Source organism: Lagopus muta, chromosome 8, assembly GCF_023343835.1.
Source record: "Lagopus muta isolate bLagMut1 chromosome 8, bLagMut1 primary, whole genome shotgun sequence".
Classification (NCBI taxonomy): domain Eukaryota; kingdom Metazoa; phylum Chordata; class Aves; order Galliformes; family Phasianidae; genus Lagopus; species Lagopus muta.
The window spans coordinates 9,873,705-9,892,698 of record NC_064440.1 but is presented as its reverse complement, the minus strand read 5'-3'; the positions used below and the strand labels follow the sequence as shown (position 1 = coordinate 9,892,698).

General features: G+C 41.6%; 1 protein-coding gene across 1 annotated transcript in view; it reads right to left on the bottom strand.

Annotated features, from left to right (window-relative positions):
- ADCY5 (adenylate cyclase 5) overlaps positions 1-18,994 on the bottom strand; it is a 197,548-nt gene that overhangs the window by 20,683 nt on the left and 157,871 nt on the right. The window contains exons 9-12 of the mRNA XM_048953830.1: positions 9,370-9,392; positions 4,535-4,679; positions 3,241-3,338; positions 370-457 (exon numbers count right to left, since the gene is read on the bottom strand). Of these exons, the coding sequence (XP_048809787.1) occupies positions 370-457; positions 3,241-3,338; positions 4,535-4,679; positions 9,370-9,392 (354 nt within the window). The remainder of the gene's footprint in view (positions 1-369; positions 458-3,240; positions 3,339-4,534; positions 4,680-9,369; positions 9,393-18,994) is intronic.

The following is an 18,994-nucleotide window of genomic DNA, read 5'->3' as shown; positions in this document are numbered from 1 at the left end:
CACGCATATGCAGCAGGGGACGGCGCACAGGCTGCTCTGCAGGAAGTTTGCAGGGAGGAAACGAGTGATCAGTGTTTTGTTCCACATTGGGAAATGTGATCTTCTTATATCAATATGAGAGTGCCTGCAGAGAGAGCGGGGACTTAATAGACATGCAGATCCACAGAGTGATTACTGCTTGCTGAGCTAAAGAGATGCCAACCCCAACATCTGTTTGCTGTTCATTCTGTCTTATCAAAGCCTTTTCTGTAACCCTTATCACACAGTGTGGACAGGATGGCTAACAAAACATGCTCTGTTAGCTGAAGAAACAAGTTACTGATCCAGTTAGCTTAGCAAAGGACTCTACAAAGAAAACACATTGCTTACCTTTACACAGGAGTAAATGATGGAAACAAACACCACCGTGGTCAAGATCAGAAAACAGGTCAGGTAAAAACCCAGCATAAATGTAGAGCTGAAAGCAAGGAGATTTATTTTTAATACATACCATATAGAAAGCTACCGGTCTGATCTCTAGACTATGATATTTGTACAAGCTGTGACACACCACACAGGCTTTCCAATTAGGATAGCAGTAGGAGATGCAAGGCGCCTTGAATACCAACAGGTAGGCTGCCATATTTGAATTAGTCACATAGGCTGCAGAGCAGAGAATGCTGCATCTTTTATAGCAATCACCTTCCTGCTGAGGTGACAGCAGAGGGACTGAGAAATATCTCCTGTGCTTGAGGAGGTGATGGAACAATTTATTACAGAGGGTCAGCCCTGCTGGCTGCGGGCTGCAGACCCCAGGCAGGAAAAGCGTGCTGTGCACTGCAGTGCAGCTGAGTGTATGCGAAATCCACAGGGAAGGCACATTTCATGTTAAGCTGATGAAACTCTTTTATCTGTGCCCCAGGTAGAGCTGGGAAACCTGGTGCTTTTCTGAGGGAACACACAAGGGAAAAGCTCAGTGGGGACAGCCTTGCCACGTCTGAGCTTCATCCTGTGTGTGGAACAGGAGCAACCATGGCACAAGGATGGGGGTAACAGCTCTAGCCTGGTCAGCTTGAGACGTTCCCCTGCTTTCTCTGTTCCTCTCAACTTTGAAGTACAAACAGGACCTCAGGGCTAACTTTGTACTATGCATTTTTTATGTGTTTTGATCATGGAGATATTCAAGAACAATTTTGTAGTGATTGGTCTCAGTATGAAAGGACAGGCCCCCTCCCAGGAGTTTGCCTTGTTCATAATTTAAAGGAAGTACTCTTGCAACATGACATTAAGGCTAACCACACCAAAGCCAGCTGGTCTCTGTGTTCTCTCATGACTATTAGGATAATTGTACTTGCTAATTCACTGTTTGAGCCTTTGTGAAATTCACTGAAGTGATTCCTCTTAATCATCGCAAGTCACCATCGCCATTTTGTCTCTAGTGTCAGACTCAAATTCCTTTGAAGCTCTGATGGTGACACATATACACCTGTGGTTTCGATTGCAGCTTAACTGTTACCTTCAACAGAAGACCAAAGTTATGTAATTGAAATATTGGAAAAAACAACCCTAAAGTAGTGGGAAAATGTATCTGATCCTCGTTTAAACCGTGAAATTTTATTTTAATTCAAATCAAATTATCTTTCAGACAGATCAGGCTACTTAAGGATGCCTAAAAACTTACCAGAAGTGCTAACCACCCCCTTCCAGGTCATGAGGAAGGGGATGGAGCAGTGTGACATTTATACCACACTGCCTGTAATATGAGTCAGCCATATGGTTGGTGCAGATCAGAAAGTGTCAAGTTGTCATTTCAATGTTGAACTGGGTTTTATGGAGATAGCTTAGTGGCTGCTTTGGGAGTTTGATGAGAACCACAAAGCCTCGTAGAGAGCCTTTGCATGTGAGAGCTCAAAGGGGTAATATCCAGCCAGCAGATCTAAAGTGTAAGCCATTAGTAAGCGAGGCCAAGCTCTCTAAGAATATTTTGGCCATTAGCTACAGTGTGGTATTTGCTTGGATCTATCTGATTTCAGTTTTAACCTCTAGTTTCCCAAAGCAGATCTGTCTGTTTACATAATGCATTTACACTGATGTTATTTCACTGATCTAATATTTCTGTGAGCAGAAGTGAATGTCCTCTTGCCTGGGAGAGAGAATGACCTCAAACAATAGACCACGCACTATTTCTATGACCTTCCAAACATCTCTGAATGGTACAAACCAGTCTCTACTCTGAAAAGAAGTGCAGTGTGAACAGACGTAGAAGCAGTTGTAATGACAAACAAAAGCACTGGAACTCTCTATAAAAATTTTTTGTCTTCTTGTAATGAAGATGAATTTGGAGCATTGTTAGAGCTTCTGAGATCTTGTTCTTCAGATTAAAAATGACTAACTCTAAATTTATTTCCAACACTGCAGCGTTCAGTGAATGATATATTATTGTTACTAAATGAGAGCACAGGAAATACCAACATGTTTTAATTTCAAGGGATTTTTTCATGAACTCTCTGAGAAGAAATACCATATCTGCAGAGCTCACTGCTGGAAAAGATCCAGAGAGTTACACTGTTCCTTTCAGATGCAGGAACACACTGCAGTGGTTCAAAAGCTCTGTGCGCCACAGCCCAGAGGAGCTTATTCCACTTCAGTCCCTCTCTAGCCTGGGGAAAGAAATGACTGCATCCCTTAAACCCCGGGTAAGCTATCAAAGCTTAGGCGTGTGTAGCCTTTTGTACTTTTCTTCTTCTTGCATGGCTGCTCTGAATCCAGAAGAACAAATGCACAAGAGGTTAAACCTCACCTGTGAAGCAGACCCTAAAACCTCAGCACTCTGAGCAGTGAGACTGTGATGGGTTTTTCACCTCTCTGTTCTATTGCATTTAGATAAGGGGACAGACCAAACTCATGCTGTGAATGCACACTATGCCTCAATAGGCACGGTAAGCTTACAGCTTAGTGATATTTGTTTTTCCACGGCTTTATAAATGTGCCAAATCAAATTTTGTAAAGTGGAGGTAAATGTAAGAGAACTCTTGCTGGCAAAACTGAAAGACTCACATGCCAATGAGGAAGTTTAATATGCACTAGAAATGAGTGGAAACAATAAGCATCACACATAACTCAAGAATGAAAATTAAGGATTTTCTTTTCCCCTTGGTGCTCTGACTTCTCAAGAAAAAAACAACAAAGAAATGTAGGTTAGAATATTGGGGGAGCAAGGGAGGGGAGCAGATAGAAGCAAAGGGGTGATAAGATACTCACTGTGGCACAATTATGATCTGAACAAAGCAGATGAAGAGGAAGACTAGGGAGGCACAAGCCACATAGGCTCCGAATCTGTCGTCCACCTGCTTGGAGTACTGCAAAAAAAGCAAAGTGTTACATTAGTGGAAAAATTGGCTGCTGCCTTCACCCAACCAACAGACTCTTGTTTCTTGGCTTCCATTTAGGTTCTTGGAAAGAACTGCCAGTAGGAAAAGACTAAGACTACAAACTCCCCTGGTCCCTGGGCAAGCAGTAAGGGTTCAAACCCTTACAATGTTCCAAAGACCAGGGAACAAATCAATACAGCTGGATAGAGGGTTCAAAGCCTGGTCCTTGCATCAGAGGAACAGAAATGAGGATACTTGGGACCAGGATAATAGGTCACTATAACCAGACATGAACTTCTTCTATGGGAAGCTTCCTCCAACAAGGATGAATGCTGCTAATGAGAAAACCTTGTTTTCTTTTGTGCAGACAGCTTGGCTCACTCTAACGATAGTGCAAGGATGCTGTGGTTTTCACACAGTCACTCCTTCCAACTACTTGTCAACATATCAGTCACATGGGAGCTGCATCCAATTCCCAAAGATGCTTTCTTTAGCTTGAAGCATGGTTCTCAGTACAAACGGTCTCAATATTTGAACCACGAAATGAAAAGTGCTGAGAACAGGTGAACTGCTAATTTCCTTAGCAGTTTTCAGCTATAAAATTGAAGAGGAGTGGGGGTAAATTACATGCTTGTGCTTTCACTTGATCCCACACAGGTTCATTGAATAGCTATAAGTCCTGCGAAAGTCTGTTTTCACAGTAGGCTGCAATTCTTGTCATTGAAAGAGTATTTCTACATAAAACGAAATAAATAGTGCCAACTTAATTTCTGAAATCTTATCCATTAAATGGTGAGCTTAACATGGAAACTGCTCAAGTATCCCAAGGATCTGCGCTGGGATGAAAAAAAAAAAAAGAGGAAAAATAAGACGTGGAATTTCTTTGGGCAGTTAAAAACTGTAGCTCACGTGGTACCCTTAACAGTAACTGCATTTAACTGGACTTAATGTTACAGTCCAAAGAAAATTTTGTCTCTATTTAATAGACAGAGAAATTGAAAAGATCTTTGCCTCACAACACAAAGATATCTGAAAGCCATCAGCTATTCAGGACTCCTGGTCTACTACTCTCCTCTCCCAAATCTGTGTGAGTGAGAACTCTAACTGTCGCTTAAAATGGGTTCCCAAAGACAGAATAATGAACCTCAGTAGCACTTATGGCTCCCTGGGTGGCAAGGCATTACCTTTTTCTCCAGGTCAGGCTCCCTGAATGTTAAGAGAAACTTGCGCACGTGCTCAGAGCGTAATCGGTCAATACTTCTGGCATCAATGGCCCGGCCCAGAAACTCATCCACTTCATCTTCTGGGTTCATACTTTCCTGTGTATTCCTGACGATGTGGGAAAAAAAAAAAAAAAAAAAAAAAGGAACATAAGAGGGTAAGATAATTGCCTCCTCTTAACCACATGTTATCATCTGACTCTATAACGAACTGTGGGTTAATGGCATTTTGCTTATGACAACTTTGAGCTGGAAAATGGATTGTGAGCTGAGAGGAAAATTAGACCAGCTGCACTGCACACTGACAGCCCGCCAGTGAAAGAATTTCATTTATTTGCCTTTTTTTTCTAAACAACCTCCAAATCAAGGAGCTTTCTTGCTTTGGAGTCTCTTTACTGTGCTTCATCCTCACAACTAGGCTGTAATTCCCCTCCACTAGTCCTTAGATTTAGTCTTCCCTGCTGCACTATCAATGATCTATGTAACCAGCCATATTCACTGTTTCGCTATAATTGTGTCTATAATGATGTTGGATTTTTCAGGTTGGATATTAGAAAGAATTTCTTTGTAGAAAGAGAAGTTGGCATTGGAACAGGTTGTCCAGGGAAGTGGTGGGCTCATTGTCCCTGGAGGTGTTAATGGAAAGGGTAGATGCAGTAGTTAAAGACATGGTTCAATGGGCAATATTGGTGGTAAGTGGATGGTTGGACTGTTAGATGATCTTAGAGGTCTTTTCCAACATTAACGATTCTATGATGTCTGCAAAAATTTCAGAACTTGAATAATTCTCCATTACTGAGAAAAAAATTGTTTACAGAACAAACCTTTGACAAAAACAAACGTGGGGAAAAAATGTGGCCTGACACCCCACTGCTTCCCTCATGCAGTTTTTATGAGTAAGAGAAGCAGACAATATTTCCTGTTTACAAGATACTTAATTCACTTGAGCTAGGGAGAAGGTAGCAAAAAACCCTCCCCAACATAAATTAGATTCTGCTTTCCAAATATCTGGAAGATTTTAAGATTGCTTGTAATCTTTGTTGCCATTTTGTTTTTGATGTTCATCTACGGTTTTTGAAAAATGTTAAAAAAAATAACATCAAAAAATTTATTGCCCCAAGGCAATTTGCACATGCAGTCAGGAAACCTGAAGCACCTCCCAAAAATTTATTGCTGCTTCTTAAAATTTAGTCACTTGCTGATGCCACTTTAATGGTCTGCCTTAAAACTAGCCATGGGCAGAAATTAAAAGCGCATTCTGAAGTGCTGTTTTTCTGTTCTGTTTACATGATTGCCAAGGACACAGAAGTTGCACAGGGTATATTCCAATGGACAGCTATTTCTGTGTGCAAATCCCACGGTGGGAATGCAGCTTCCAGCTCATGTTGAGTGACCTTCACCTTTGGCACTCTGGAAAAAAGTCCCAGGCTCTGACCAGCAGGATGGGAAGCTGCAGTGCTTTCTGTTCTGAGTTTCATTTGCACTGCGGGACAGGGCGCAATGCCCAAGGCTGCTGCTGGACTTACTGGCAGGGTTGTGCTGTGAGCAGAGGCTGCTCAGCGCAGCCTACAAACCAGAACATGATGCCATGCTCAAGGTTGAAGGCCCCGTCTCAAAGGAAAGGCTTTTTGCTGGACATGGCAGGATTGTAGAGGCACTCTGTGCCCCTGCTCTGCCATGTACCTCTCACCAAGAGAAAGGCAGACCAGGCCTACTGGCTCGTTGCCACCTCTCCTGCCCCTGGCCAGCCAGGCTGCTCCAACACGTTGGTGTCTCTTCATGGCCATGTGGCAATGGCAGCTTGTCCACCTTGCCTCGGTGACTCACTACTGCTTCACCCAATCAATAGTTCAGTAGGGTTGGAGCAAAACAGTTGTTTTTATTTTTGGCCTGTAGTTATTTAGTTCCTTGATGGTCATGTATTCCTCTTTGAAACTATAATGAAGTTTTGTTCCCTAGAAGGACAGGAAATTCAATTTACTTCTAGATGCTCCCTTGGAGGAAGCACGTCTGCTTAAGCAATCAGCAAGTGGCTGCTTACTTTTCAGTCCGTCCTCACAAGTCTGTCTTCTGGACCCATAAAAAAGAGTAAGGAAATCATTACGGTTCATATTTACAGAATGTCTTCCAAGATCCTGCAAGTTATTTACACACGTGGGTCGTTCACATTCAGTCATTTCATACACGTATGAGAGAGGCAATACATTTTCCTCCAGAACTGGAGCAAAGAGTTGGCTCAGCATCCTCGTGAACCTCAGTCACATTTCAACCTCCAGTTGAACAGCAACATTCAGGAGGATGTGAAGAGAAAAGAAAAATCTGCACAGGCTTTGGTCATGGCTGTCTCCAGTTCTGTAACAAGTCATTGTACTGCGGAGGGCATTTCTCATACTACATCTTCTGTGGTTGCAGCTTATGTAAACACATTTCTGCAGTTTTTAGGTGTTCATTGTAAGGTAGCCACACTCGAGCAAACAGCAGGGAAGCCTGATCACCTGCACATACTCTGCTGGTGAGGCGGCTGTTCTGCATCCTTGACTGTTGTACCCTTATTCATTACTGTACTGTAAGTCTGGGTACATCTGCATAAGTCCTAAGTCAAAAGAGCAAATGTTCTTGTTCTAAGGAGAGCCCTGAAGGCTGTGCTCCTAAGTCAGAATGGAGCTACTGCCATGGAGTAATGAAATTCATATGTGGAAATGTGTTTTCATATATTGATAGTGTGTGAGGGGAAAAGCAGGGATTTCAGGCCCCCAAGAAACTTTCAGAAACACCTCTTAAAAGTGCTGTTGAGATCTGTACAAAATGCAGCCAAAAGAAAATTGTTACAAGGGATGGGAACAACATGAACAGAGCTGGGAGCAGCTTTTGCACTCCGCTTGTGCATGTGAAAAGTAGCAACTGACCCAGAGAAGTTGGCTTCAAATAATCCAAAAACATTCTGCTTATTCAGTTACTGCCTGCAAATGAAGAGTGTGAGAGCGTGACCACTGCCAGAACTACATATATGGCATAATTGTAAATGCCTCATGCCTAGGTTCAATGACTACATCTTCACTCAGGCGAGTGTCAGGTCCTGTTCTAAGAGATGCATGGTGCCTCATCCTTGCTGTTCGAAAAGAGCTGTTGCTTTTGCATGTGAAAGCACAGAACTGAGTGCTTGGTGTCTAATTTAAACAATGCCATGAATATTTCCTGGCAGAGGTGGTTTTTTTTAGCCACATCTTTATCCCTGAATTAAACAGATTGCTGGATCAAGAGAATCTAAGGCAATTAGGAGATTTTTTGTGTGTGTGTGGAGCAGGAGTGAAAAAAGCCTGCAATCTGTATAGTAAGATAGGGGCACACTGAAACAGCACTAGTAAATACAGAGTAATCCTTGCCAGCACTTAGCAGCTCAAGTAACCTTTTCAAATTGCAGGATGGAGGAGAGACATGACCATCCTTGGAGTACCCACCTGTGGAGAAACCATTCCTCACTCACTGAGTGACTCATCAGTAGCCCAGCACCAAGGCAGGAGAACTTATGTTCTCTTACATGAAACGTAAGGACAGACCCTATTTCATGAAGAATACTTAAAAAATTCTGTATTCCTCACAATTATTTTGTTGCAATCTGTTAGATCTTTTTTCTCCAAAATATATCCAGTATCAGTTGGGTACACAGCAACCACGGACACAAGATTCTCCCCAGATACTCTGCACCACACCGAAACATCTCATGGTGCTCAGTGGTAAATGTTATTAAAACAGAGTTTGCAGTGAAGGGCAAGAGGAGAAGATTCCAAGTATTGTCATGTCCAATCTTACCACATTCCTTTACTTCTAGGGAGTTGCACTCAGTGCTCAGCCATCATAACGTGAATTTCCCTAAAGGCACATTATTTAGGGCCCACAGAAGCATTCAGCTGCCCCAGTGTACACAGATCTGCCAAGTCCTTATTGGCAGCCTGAGAAATGTGATAAAGAGCAATAGCAACATATTTCAGGCATCAGTCTCTTCTACTGTCACCTGTCTTGCCCTGAGCAAGCTTACAATTAATGCCATTCAGTGGTTCTGAATAAGAAATAATTATAGACACCCTCACTACAAGAAATTTTTTTGTAATGTCCAGCTGTGGAAGTGAGAAAGAATATTTTTTTTTTCTTCCTCCAAAAGAGATTTTTTTTACCACCAAATACCACTCATGTTTTATCACTATTTTTGCCACTAAAAAAATTGTTAGATATGAAATAGATCAAAATGCTGCTCTAGCATGCTTGCATTTTACAGCATGAAATTATGAATTCACCTTTTAAAATGAACTGTCATTTCTGTGTTTACTTTTGCATGTAGAAATTAGTACTATGTAATAATTAGAAGTACATACATAAGAAGCACTCAGGAACTATATTTGTCATTTAGACATACATAATTTGTTCTTATTGGAAATGTTCAACACTGCTAGACACACTTTTCATGATGATTTTGTTCTTGGGATATTGTCAAAACAGCAAACACTGAATAACGCTGGGTGGGGTGGGGTGGGAAAGAGCAGCAAAATGTTTTAATTCCAAATGCCAGCTAGACTCAGACAAATCAATATATGTTTTGAGACAGTGACAGCTCTGACTGCACATCAGTCAACCCCGTGTCCTCAGACTGGCTGTCCCTACAGGAGAAGTCACTGGGGGGTCCAGGCACTATTCTTGGCTGCTGGGCACTAATTTTTGTCCTTTTTTAATATGAGAAGAAAAAAACAACCAACAACACAAAACCCACAAACGTAACAGCATATGACAGAAGAGAATTTGCTTACTTGTCCTTGGGGTCCTCAAAACCCTGTAAGAGAGGAAAAGGACACAAGGGTTAGGAAACAGGCAAATCTTAAGAACTCAAAGCATGCAGAGAACGACACTGCAGAGGAGTTTTCGGAGCATTCACTGCTAGGTGTGGATGGAGAGCCTTACCAACCCACGGCAACGTTTGTGCTGCTGTGTCATCGGGCAGACAGAACAGTTTTAGAAAAACACTTGGCTTTCAGTATAAATTCATGGAAATGGAGATAAGAGAAATGCTTCAGCTGACTGCTGGCACACGTTATTTGAGATACAAAACTCTGACCGCTAACATGGGACAACCACGTATTTAATCCGGCACAGCTGCACCTCTTTATTTAAGCTGGGGATTGGCTAAGGGAGCCCAATGCATTTTGCTTTATATTTTTTCAGCAGGAACCCCATAAGAGTCTTCTTCCATCTCCTCATACTGCATGCACACACACAAAAAATGTGTTTCCTTAAATAAGACTGCAGAAATTGTAATTTCTGTGTGTAATAGCCAAAATGTTTCACAATTCCTTTGGGGCCACCTGAACTGAGTGAGTGTGTGTATTCATGGTCACCCATAGCTTAAGTGGCTAGAAAGCCTCAGAGAAAAACATATGAAGGCACACACACTTCTATATGTTTAGTATTACCATACCTAACAGACCAAATACCGCGAAACAGGACATTTTGCATGGGATGAAACAAAATCTCTCCTCTGAAATCTTGGCTCAACTTTAACTGAAGTTAAGAGAGGTTGTATACTTGACAAGCAGGGTCACAGGCACAGGGTTTGTACCCTGTGTTCCAAAACATAAGAGAAATGTAACTGGGAGATATGCAACTTTGCTTTTGTTTTCCTCCCTCAGGCCAAAACCGCTCAGAGCACATGAAGATGTTCCAGCTGCTGGACCTGCAGCTGCTCCCGGGTTGGGGGAACAAACAGAGGCCTGCCTGATGCTGCACGACTACAAGGAAAAGCCTTTGGGCAACAGTTTTCACACAGCTGCGTTGTGTGTCGCCATCAGCAACAAGAACACAGACCAGATTCTAAAGGAGAACAGATTTTGCCCTTGCGATGAGTTAGCAATGTGGTGGTACAGCAATGGGCAGAAGCAAAACCAACACAGTGACCCTGGATGACACCAACTCGGCAAGTGGAAAAAAGAGGTCCTGGTCCCTCAGGTCAACAGGCAGGACTGTGATTCACAGAGAGCTATGTCCATTTTTATACCCTCCGTTTCAAAGTCAAACCACACCTCGAAATAGAAACTGCAACTCCAACTTAACCCGTCCGAAATCCAGATGAAGGAAGGCTCTCAGTGCCATGTACCAACCACCAGTGGATTCAAGTGCAGTGGGAAGAAGGAAACAGTAATGTTGATTCAATGTTAACATGTGCACATGTCCAAGCCAAACAAAACATGTACTTTTGATTTCACGTTAAACAGTGCTGAAGGGATCATTTAGCTTCTTGTTGTGTGGCTTTTTTTTTTTTTCTTAATCATTCTACAGTTGTCAAGAATATCTGATTTATTTATTTATCCTCTAAGCAATGCTAAACTCAGTGCCAAGAACGAAAGCTCACTGATTAATCATGGAGACAAAATGCTTAGTAATTTGTCTGGTGTCATAGCCAGTTAGGCTGGAAAAAATAAGAAAATCAGCTGAAGATGGATAGCTACCAGCCAACAAATGAGGGGGAGAGAACTGATGTGAAAACAGACAGTACTTGCTTATTAGATAGACATCAAGTTCACATTTTCTAGCTTATCCACGTGGGAAATGGATGACTGACTGCAACTGGAGCGTCTCCTAAAATGGTCTGATTTTCATGGACTGCTGAGAAACTATTCATCCTACTGATGTCCTGAAATCAAACACAGATTTCAGACTCCTGCCTTCTAGGTGTGCATGTTTGGGAATACAAGCCAACAGGTCAATTTACAAGAAAATCTCAGCAAACATATCCTCAGTAAATGCCACAATACTTCAAGCGTGAAAAAAAATGTGGGCTGCATGTTTAGCTGGTCATTGACCAAGGTGAACACTTGAGCTACACAGAACTGGATTCTCCCCTGCCTTTTTCCCCCAGCAAAAACACTGTAAGTAAATTCTCTAAAATAATACAGAATTAATTGATTTAGTTCTACATTTTTAAATACTAGATTGTACTTGAAGCCCTAGAAGTTATTCGTGTTGGCAGCTCAAACAAAATTAGTGCTTTAAAATTAAAACCTCACAAAAAGCCTATTTCAGGTAGAGCAAAAAAGGAAATGATTATTCTATGTTCTTTCCCAAATTTTCTTCTAACAGTATCTAAATATTTAAGAGTGACATGAACTCTAATTAGAGAGAATCAGCTTACAATTAAATGTAGTAGGAACCTCTCTGAGTTAAGCAAATTAAATGATTCACTTCAAATGTTCCCATTTCGTGAGAAAGATTCTTCAAGCAGAATTTCCAAAAATGGAATTGTTATGGAGAGAGGTCTGCAAGGTTATTTTAGGAAAAAAAATAGTCCAAACAAAAAAAAAAACAAAAAACCCCATAGCTTCTTAGAAACTGATAGCATATAACAGGAGATCTTTCTCCTTTGCATTGAAACACTTTGCTGGGAATCAGAAAATATACAACTCAGAGATCTGAGACCAGAGATTTTTTCCCCTGTTCATTAAAGCTTCAGCCTCTCAATTGCATGCCGAGAATACTTTTAAGCAGGGAGATGATCGTGTGCACAGTGTCATGCTGCTCACCCTCTTCAGGTTGGGAAGGAAATTTCCCCCTGGGCTCTGTCTAATGTGTTTTCAATTCCTCCCACTTTGTGGGCATGCTTGGTCCATTACAATCATTTGAAAATGGTCACTTAAATTATTTCTTTTCCCTTGCACAAAGCTTGAGCACACTGGTCTTTTTCCATTTCCACTGCTAGCAAACAGTTTCATTTCTTGATGTCTTGGATGCTTTCCTCCAATTAAAATCCTTTGGCTCAACACAGGTCTTGTAGGAATATGGGCTACAGTAATTTGGCTTCACTCCTAAAGACTAACACACTCATGGCCTAGGAGACAAATGACCACTCTACTGAGATGAGCTCAGGGATCTCTGCATGGAGTCCCATCACGTGTGCACAAACACCTTCAGGTGAAGGAGCTCAACAGGAAATGAGATAATGAGCGTTGCTGCTGCAAGCAGCCCTGATCTCTTCTGTCCATGCTGCTGGAGGCTGGGTAGCTGTGCTGGGCAGTGCAGTACCCAGCCTGTCTGGGTATGGAGCAGCTTTAGCTCCTCAAAGGTGCACCAAGACTGGCATTTCTGCACACACATATACAGAGATCTGAGCACCCAGACAAAATAGCTGATAAAAAGCATGTGCCCACCATTTATGAAAGAGGGAATAAGAGGGTAGGAAGAGAAGATGCCAATTCCTGGAGTAGAGTATATAAATCCTCTCTTGATTGCTCATGGACTTATGCCCAGCAAGCTGAAGCAGTACCAATGGCTTTCCAGGGTGCTACAAAGAAAAGTCTGGGAACTGTCAGCAGGAATGAAAACGGCAAAAGTGGTGATGGCTACAGGAATCAGACAGAAATGAGTTCAGAGAAATTCAGGAATAGCTCCATAACCACAATGACGGAGTAGCCCTTGTTACAGTCAAAATTCTTTTTCTCTAAAGGAAACCCAAGGCATGAAACTGGTCAATGCTAAAGGACCTCATGCAATTCTTATTCAGGCACTATTTTAATATCCCTGATACTGGGATTTTTCCCCATCCCCCAGGAGACTGCATTATTCTGCCATCAGCCTGCAAATGAAAAGGTAAAAGTATTTAATAATTGCTTTGAGACTAAGAAAGTTCTCTCTCCGAATTGAGGAACATTAACCCAAACGTAGCTGTATCAGCTCCCATACAGGCAATAATACCCACTGATGGACTGTCTTGCTCTTTTTTCTTTTCTACATGGGATTATTAAAAAAAAACCAACCATGTGTTATGGCAGGTCAGGTGGCTCTGAATTTACAAGCACTTACTTTTAATGACCATCCTCTGTGGGAACTGACGTGCGGGGGAAAAAAAAGAGGGAACGTGATATTACTGAATCTGTCCCAAAAGCTTACAATTTTATGAGGGATATTTTATGGAAATCTGTTGCACTAACAGCTCATGTGACTGCTGCCTCTCTTCTTGACTTCTAAATTAACTAAGCTGTTTTCTTTGAAGATTAATACAGATTCCTTAAATAGAATAGTAAAGCGTTTGTCAAAGCTGTGACAAGCTGACTGCTATACCATAATGCTTTGAATCAAGAACCATGAGAAATAATACTTCTAACTTTGAGAACATTAGCTGTAATTATTAACATATTGTAAATACGCAAAGAAAAGTGGAGTAGACTTTACACCCTTTTAGCTTTTCATCTAGCTCCAAAAACAAGATAATAGAGGAGCTGATGAGCTCTGTGACCTTTTTAATAACAACGTGCTTGGAATGCACAGATTCCACCTTAAAAGCTTTGCTGGCAACTCCAGTAAAGATTGCCAGGGCAAAAATGTCAGAGAAGCTAATTTTGCTTGCCCTTTGCTCATGCCTAGCACAAAGACCCAAATGAATGGGACTTACATGAAATCTGAAGTACTGCAGACTTACAAATCAAGATGACAAAGTGAGGTTTGTAAGGGCTCACACCAACTTGCAAAGATGTTCCACAGTAACAGAGATTATGAAGATGTACATGGAGACAGAAAGGCAGAGAGTGGATGGAGTTAAAAACAAACCTGCAATGGCTCCACCACAAAACTAATTATTCACCTCCATTTATCAGATTTTCAGTACTGTGTTACATTCTGCCTTTGTCTCTGTGGTCACCCAGACAAGGCTAGGAAGGCAGATGCTGTTAGGTATAAGAGCAGAAACAGAACTGAAGGACTTTCAAGCACTCAAGCCAGAAATAATGTAATTTCTATACCAGACACCAGAAAGTACAGGCACACAAATACACAGGCTGGTAGGAAGGGTATTTAACAAGAATCTAAGTGTGGAACAACAAACTGGCACAAAATTAGTTTACAAAACAGATCAGACCAGCGTGTCTGCTACAGCTGGAACACAGACTAATGAGTTCTGAAGAGGAAAGCTGAAGTGCTCCCTTTCTGCATCCCACCCTGCTTAATAAAATAGATTTTCATTCCTCTGCACTGCTCACAGCTGGTGAAGAACTCTACTTTGTTCTGCTGAAAACAACTTCTACATGGCCTCTGTCAGACTGGACCAGACCAAAACCAAGGATTTATTTGGCTCACCGGATTTATACTATGTAGAACATATGCTGTTGCTTTTGAAATAGTTTTCCCACCTTAATTTTAATTCATTTATGGCTTGGAACTCACTGCCAGAGGAAGGACAGGTTGCTCACACTTCCCAGTTTTCTGAACTCTGAATCCAAATTTCTACATGTCAAAGCCATATCTGCAAATGAAACGGCACGTGATTCTGTGCCTCACTTGTGAGCAGTTACCATACCTCACAAAACAGAAAAGATCCAAAAATCTGTCTTTTCATCTCTACAATCTAAGTGATGATAAACAACACACTTCTACAGAAATTACTGCTGAACCGAACAGATGCACAGATGTAGACAGATGCCGACACTGAATCCAAATGTGACCTCCCTTAATTAGTCATCCACTGTCTCTAGAAATGGTTCTGGTGAGTGCCACAGCTTCACTTCTGATGTCAATGTGTGGTGAGCTGCCACTAACATCAGAGGAGATGCTTCTTGCATAAAGAGAAACAGGTATCTTTATGTCTGTAGGCTTAGTTTAATCCTGCTAAAAGACTGTATGACTTTTCAGTAGTATCTTGATCCAATCTGCCTTTTCCTGTATGACTACAGTTTACTCAAGGAAAGCATGTGATCATTGGAAAATAATCAGTGCAGGACTTCCCTGCAAATACTAAACTCTAACTAGACTTCACACATGCAGCTGTAGATCAGCTGTTGCTCTTATTCATCTTTTACAAATTTAATCAAGGTTGACTGCAAGCCCCCATCGACTGGAATAAAATTTAAGTTTGCAGACACAAAACTGTACAAAGCCTCCAACAACTTAAGCAATGTATAGTGCTTTATATGGCTCCCACTCATTTATGTGAGATCACACAGCACATTTGAATCAGACAAATCCTCTTTTCAGAAGCACCAAAGCTGACAAAACTTGCTGTTTTGTCAAACAAATTGGCTTCAGAAAACCCAGACCAGGTTAACAATTTGCTCCCAAGTCTGTCGCAGTGCCTTGGGATTACAGCAGAATGGATTGCCTGAAAGTTTCTCCCTACTTGATTATGGGAATTTGGGGGATTCTGAATGGCAGCAAAGATGTAGTGGGACAAATTCTCCATTGATGTCCCTGTCCAACTCTGTTGACGTTAATGTTGCTATTACCAGATTTAGCAAGTGATTGCTAGAAAAGAGGATAATGGTGACCTCATGCTAAACAAAAACTTTTAGAAGGACGATAAACCCTCTGTGCCTCATTCATGGAGACAAGCCTGCTTCTCTTTGAAGAGGCTGCACTACTGACCGAAGAAAACTTGCCCACTGACTTTTCTTTTATATTTTTAATCACTTCTGATGACAATTGGATTAGATCATCTCAGAGGTCTTTTCCAACCTTAATGATTCTATTACTCTAACCACTGCAGCTGGCACAGAACCAGCTACAGCAATCATTCCTTTGATGCACCTGTTCCCTAATTTTCATTTCCAAGTAACAAGAAAATGTATCATAAGGGTAAGCTGGGGACAACAAAGAGTAGAAGCGAGTTGTATTTGTGATGCAACACACAGAGAACTGCTTGGTTTAAGACAGGACAAATAGAACAAAGAATTATATTTTATGATTGAAAGACTAGGCTTGAAGATGAGTGATGTTTCGTTAGAAAGCGAACACCAAACAAGTATCATGCAGCAGACTGCATGGAGCAGTAGTGCCACAAGGCATTGGGCACTGCCACATGAATAAGGACTTGTTCTTTACTGCCCCAGACATTCCCAGGATGCTTTTTTTAACCTCACTTCACATTTTTAATATCTACATGCAGTCATGTTTCCCACACGTGTATAAACCCTATTCAATTTCACTTCTGGTTTACTTCATAACTAACACTGAGGTCATACACAATTTCACTGCAAATTAAATGCTTCATAGGTCTCATGCAGCCTCATGGCAGAAACACAGTCAGTCCGAAATCAGCATTGCAGATCTTTAGGGTTTCCTCTTTCTGTTCCTAAACTTCCTGATGTTAGATCATTCCAGCAGCTGAAAAAATAAAAGGAAATCTGCCCAACACCTACAACCAGGCTCAGGAATCACATTAGCCATTCTGCTCTTGTTGGGCTACATGGACTCAGATGTACCTGCTCCCAGTGTGAGTCTTCCCAATGGTATCAGTGGAACACACTGAGCTACCTGCCCATGCCAGACAGTGTAAAATAGAATCATAAAATGGCTTTTGTTGGAAGGGACCTTAAAGATCATCTAGCTCCAACCTCCATGCCATGTGCTGGCTATCAGACCAGATCAGGCTGTCCAGGGCCCCACCCAACTTGGCCTTGAATGCCTCCAGGAATGGGCACCCATAGCTTCTCCAGGCAACCTATGAAATTTCTCACACCTGTGACATTTCCACCCTTTCAGATTTTTATGCAAGGGCTGAAGCACCTGCCAGAAACGTGGGTATAACTGGCTTTTGTCCAAAGAGAGAAAGATGCCTCAAAGTTTAGCACAGCTTAGACTGGAAACTTCATAAAATATTTAAAGATATTTTCTATTCTTTATGCTCTATAAATTCTCCTAATACGGATGTTTTTTTTTTAAAAGAGTATTGCTTCTATATTTGTAAAATGTTTTAAGATGACCCTCCAGAATGAAAAGCCCTGAGGGAAACAAACAAAATGTTTTCAGGAACAGCAGGAGTTCTACAAAGCTCCTTACATAGCCCAATCCTTGCATCTACAGGCTTTTTTTTTGGATCTTCCCAGCAGCAAATTAAGATGACTATTTTTCAACGTGCTCTTAGCAGACATGGAGAACGATTTACCGTGATACCCTGTCCTTACAAGCCTTCATATATCTGAAGACTTCGTTCTTACTCAATGTCCTCCTCTCTAGACTAAACAAACCTAATGCCTCAGCCCTTCCTCATAGGTCACACTGCTGAAACTCTCCTCATTTGTAATTCTCTCCACTGGACTATCTCCATTTCATCCACTTTCTCCTAAAAGATTATAATCCCAAACTGGACATGTTTTCCAGCTAACTAACACTGAATAGAATCATTTGTCATCTAGAACAGCCCTGCCATGTTGGAAGTTACTAGTATTTGCCTTTTAATTGTTGATTACAATGAAGTTCTTTCACTGTAGAATCTACCACAATCTTTTTTTTTTTTTTTTCCCCATAGTTTTGTTTTGCTGATAAGAATTGATGCACAAGCATTATTTCCAGAAGTCTAAAATTCATCAATATTTATAAAAACAATCTCATATCTGTATACTGGGAAAAGCAAAGTCTTTCTCAGTGTATAAATATTGTTCTAGCTATAAATACACCTGTGTTCTCAGATGCTTTGAAGTCAGTTTATTTTTGACTCTTTTGCAATTAAAAAACAGACCAAAGAAACAGTGGGGAACACCAGGCTGGTGTAGGGGACTGTGGGAGCTCTGCTCCTCCACGTATACCATGAACAGAGCAGAGACTCAGGGTAGGGTGGGATGGGTTGGCACCACTGTGACCCCAGCTGCCTCATGCATAGCTAAGCTAGGGTAGGACTAGGGGAATAATTCCGGAATGTTTTAGATTATTGCTGCATGGACACGTGTTTGGGATTTTGTGTTATTTATATGAGTCTGCAAGTGCCTGGATAAACTCCCATGTGCCTGGGGGAACAGCTGAAGGCAGCCAGGACCAGCCAAGGCTAAGCTCCAGCCACAACACAGCCTGATGGCCAGGTGCTGCCCCACCAGCCCTGCTGCACCTCCACATAGGTGTGATGCTGTGCCCCCATGCCCACACATGGCAGCACCGAAACACTGTGACAGAAGAAGGAGGAAAGAAAAAAGCCTGCAGCTGCCTTTGATATGCATCTGTCTCATCCAGGACTATTACTAATAAATTCTCAGAGTACAGACAGTTTGCCAGAGCCAGCGTTCAAAGGCAAGAAAGAAGGCCAAAATAATTTTGTTTACTTTTAAATAAAACAGATCCCTCACAAAAATGCTATTCAGGGAACTTTAATATTATCTTTTGGAGAAGTCTGTGTAGTGCTGCAAAAAACCGTCTCTGTTTTTCCTGAAAATACGGTTGTCATAATGCATTGAGTTCTAAATCCTGTGTCCAAAAGTATGTCCCCTGTAACAATTCACATTACACCTACATACAAATGTATTTATATCTAGATCAACCGAGCTTTTGCCCTTCTGCTCCACGGGAGGTTTCTGGCCTCCCTGAGCTCGCAAGTTTCTCAGCAAGGTTGCTGATGACACCAAGCTGAGTGGTGCGGTGACACGGTGGAAGGAAGGGATGCCATTCAGAGGGACCCCAACAGACTTGAAAGAT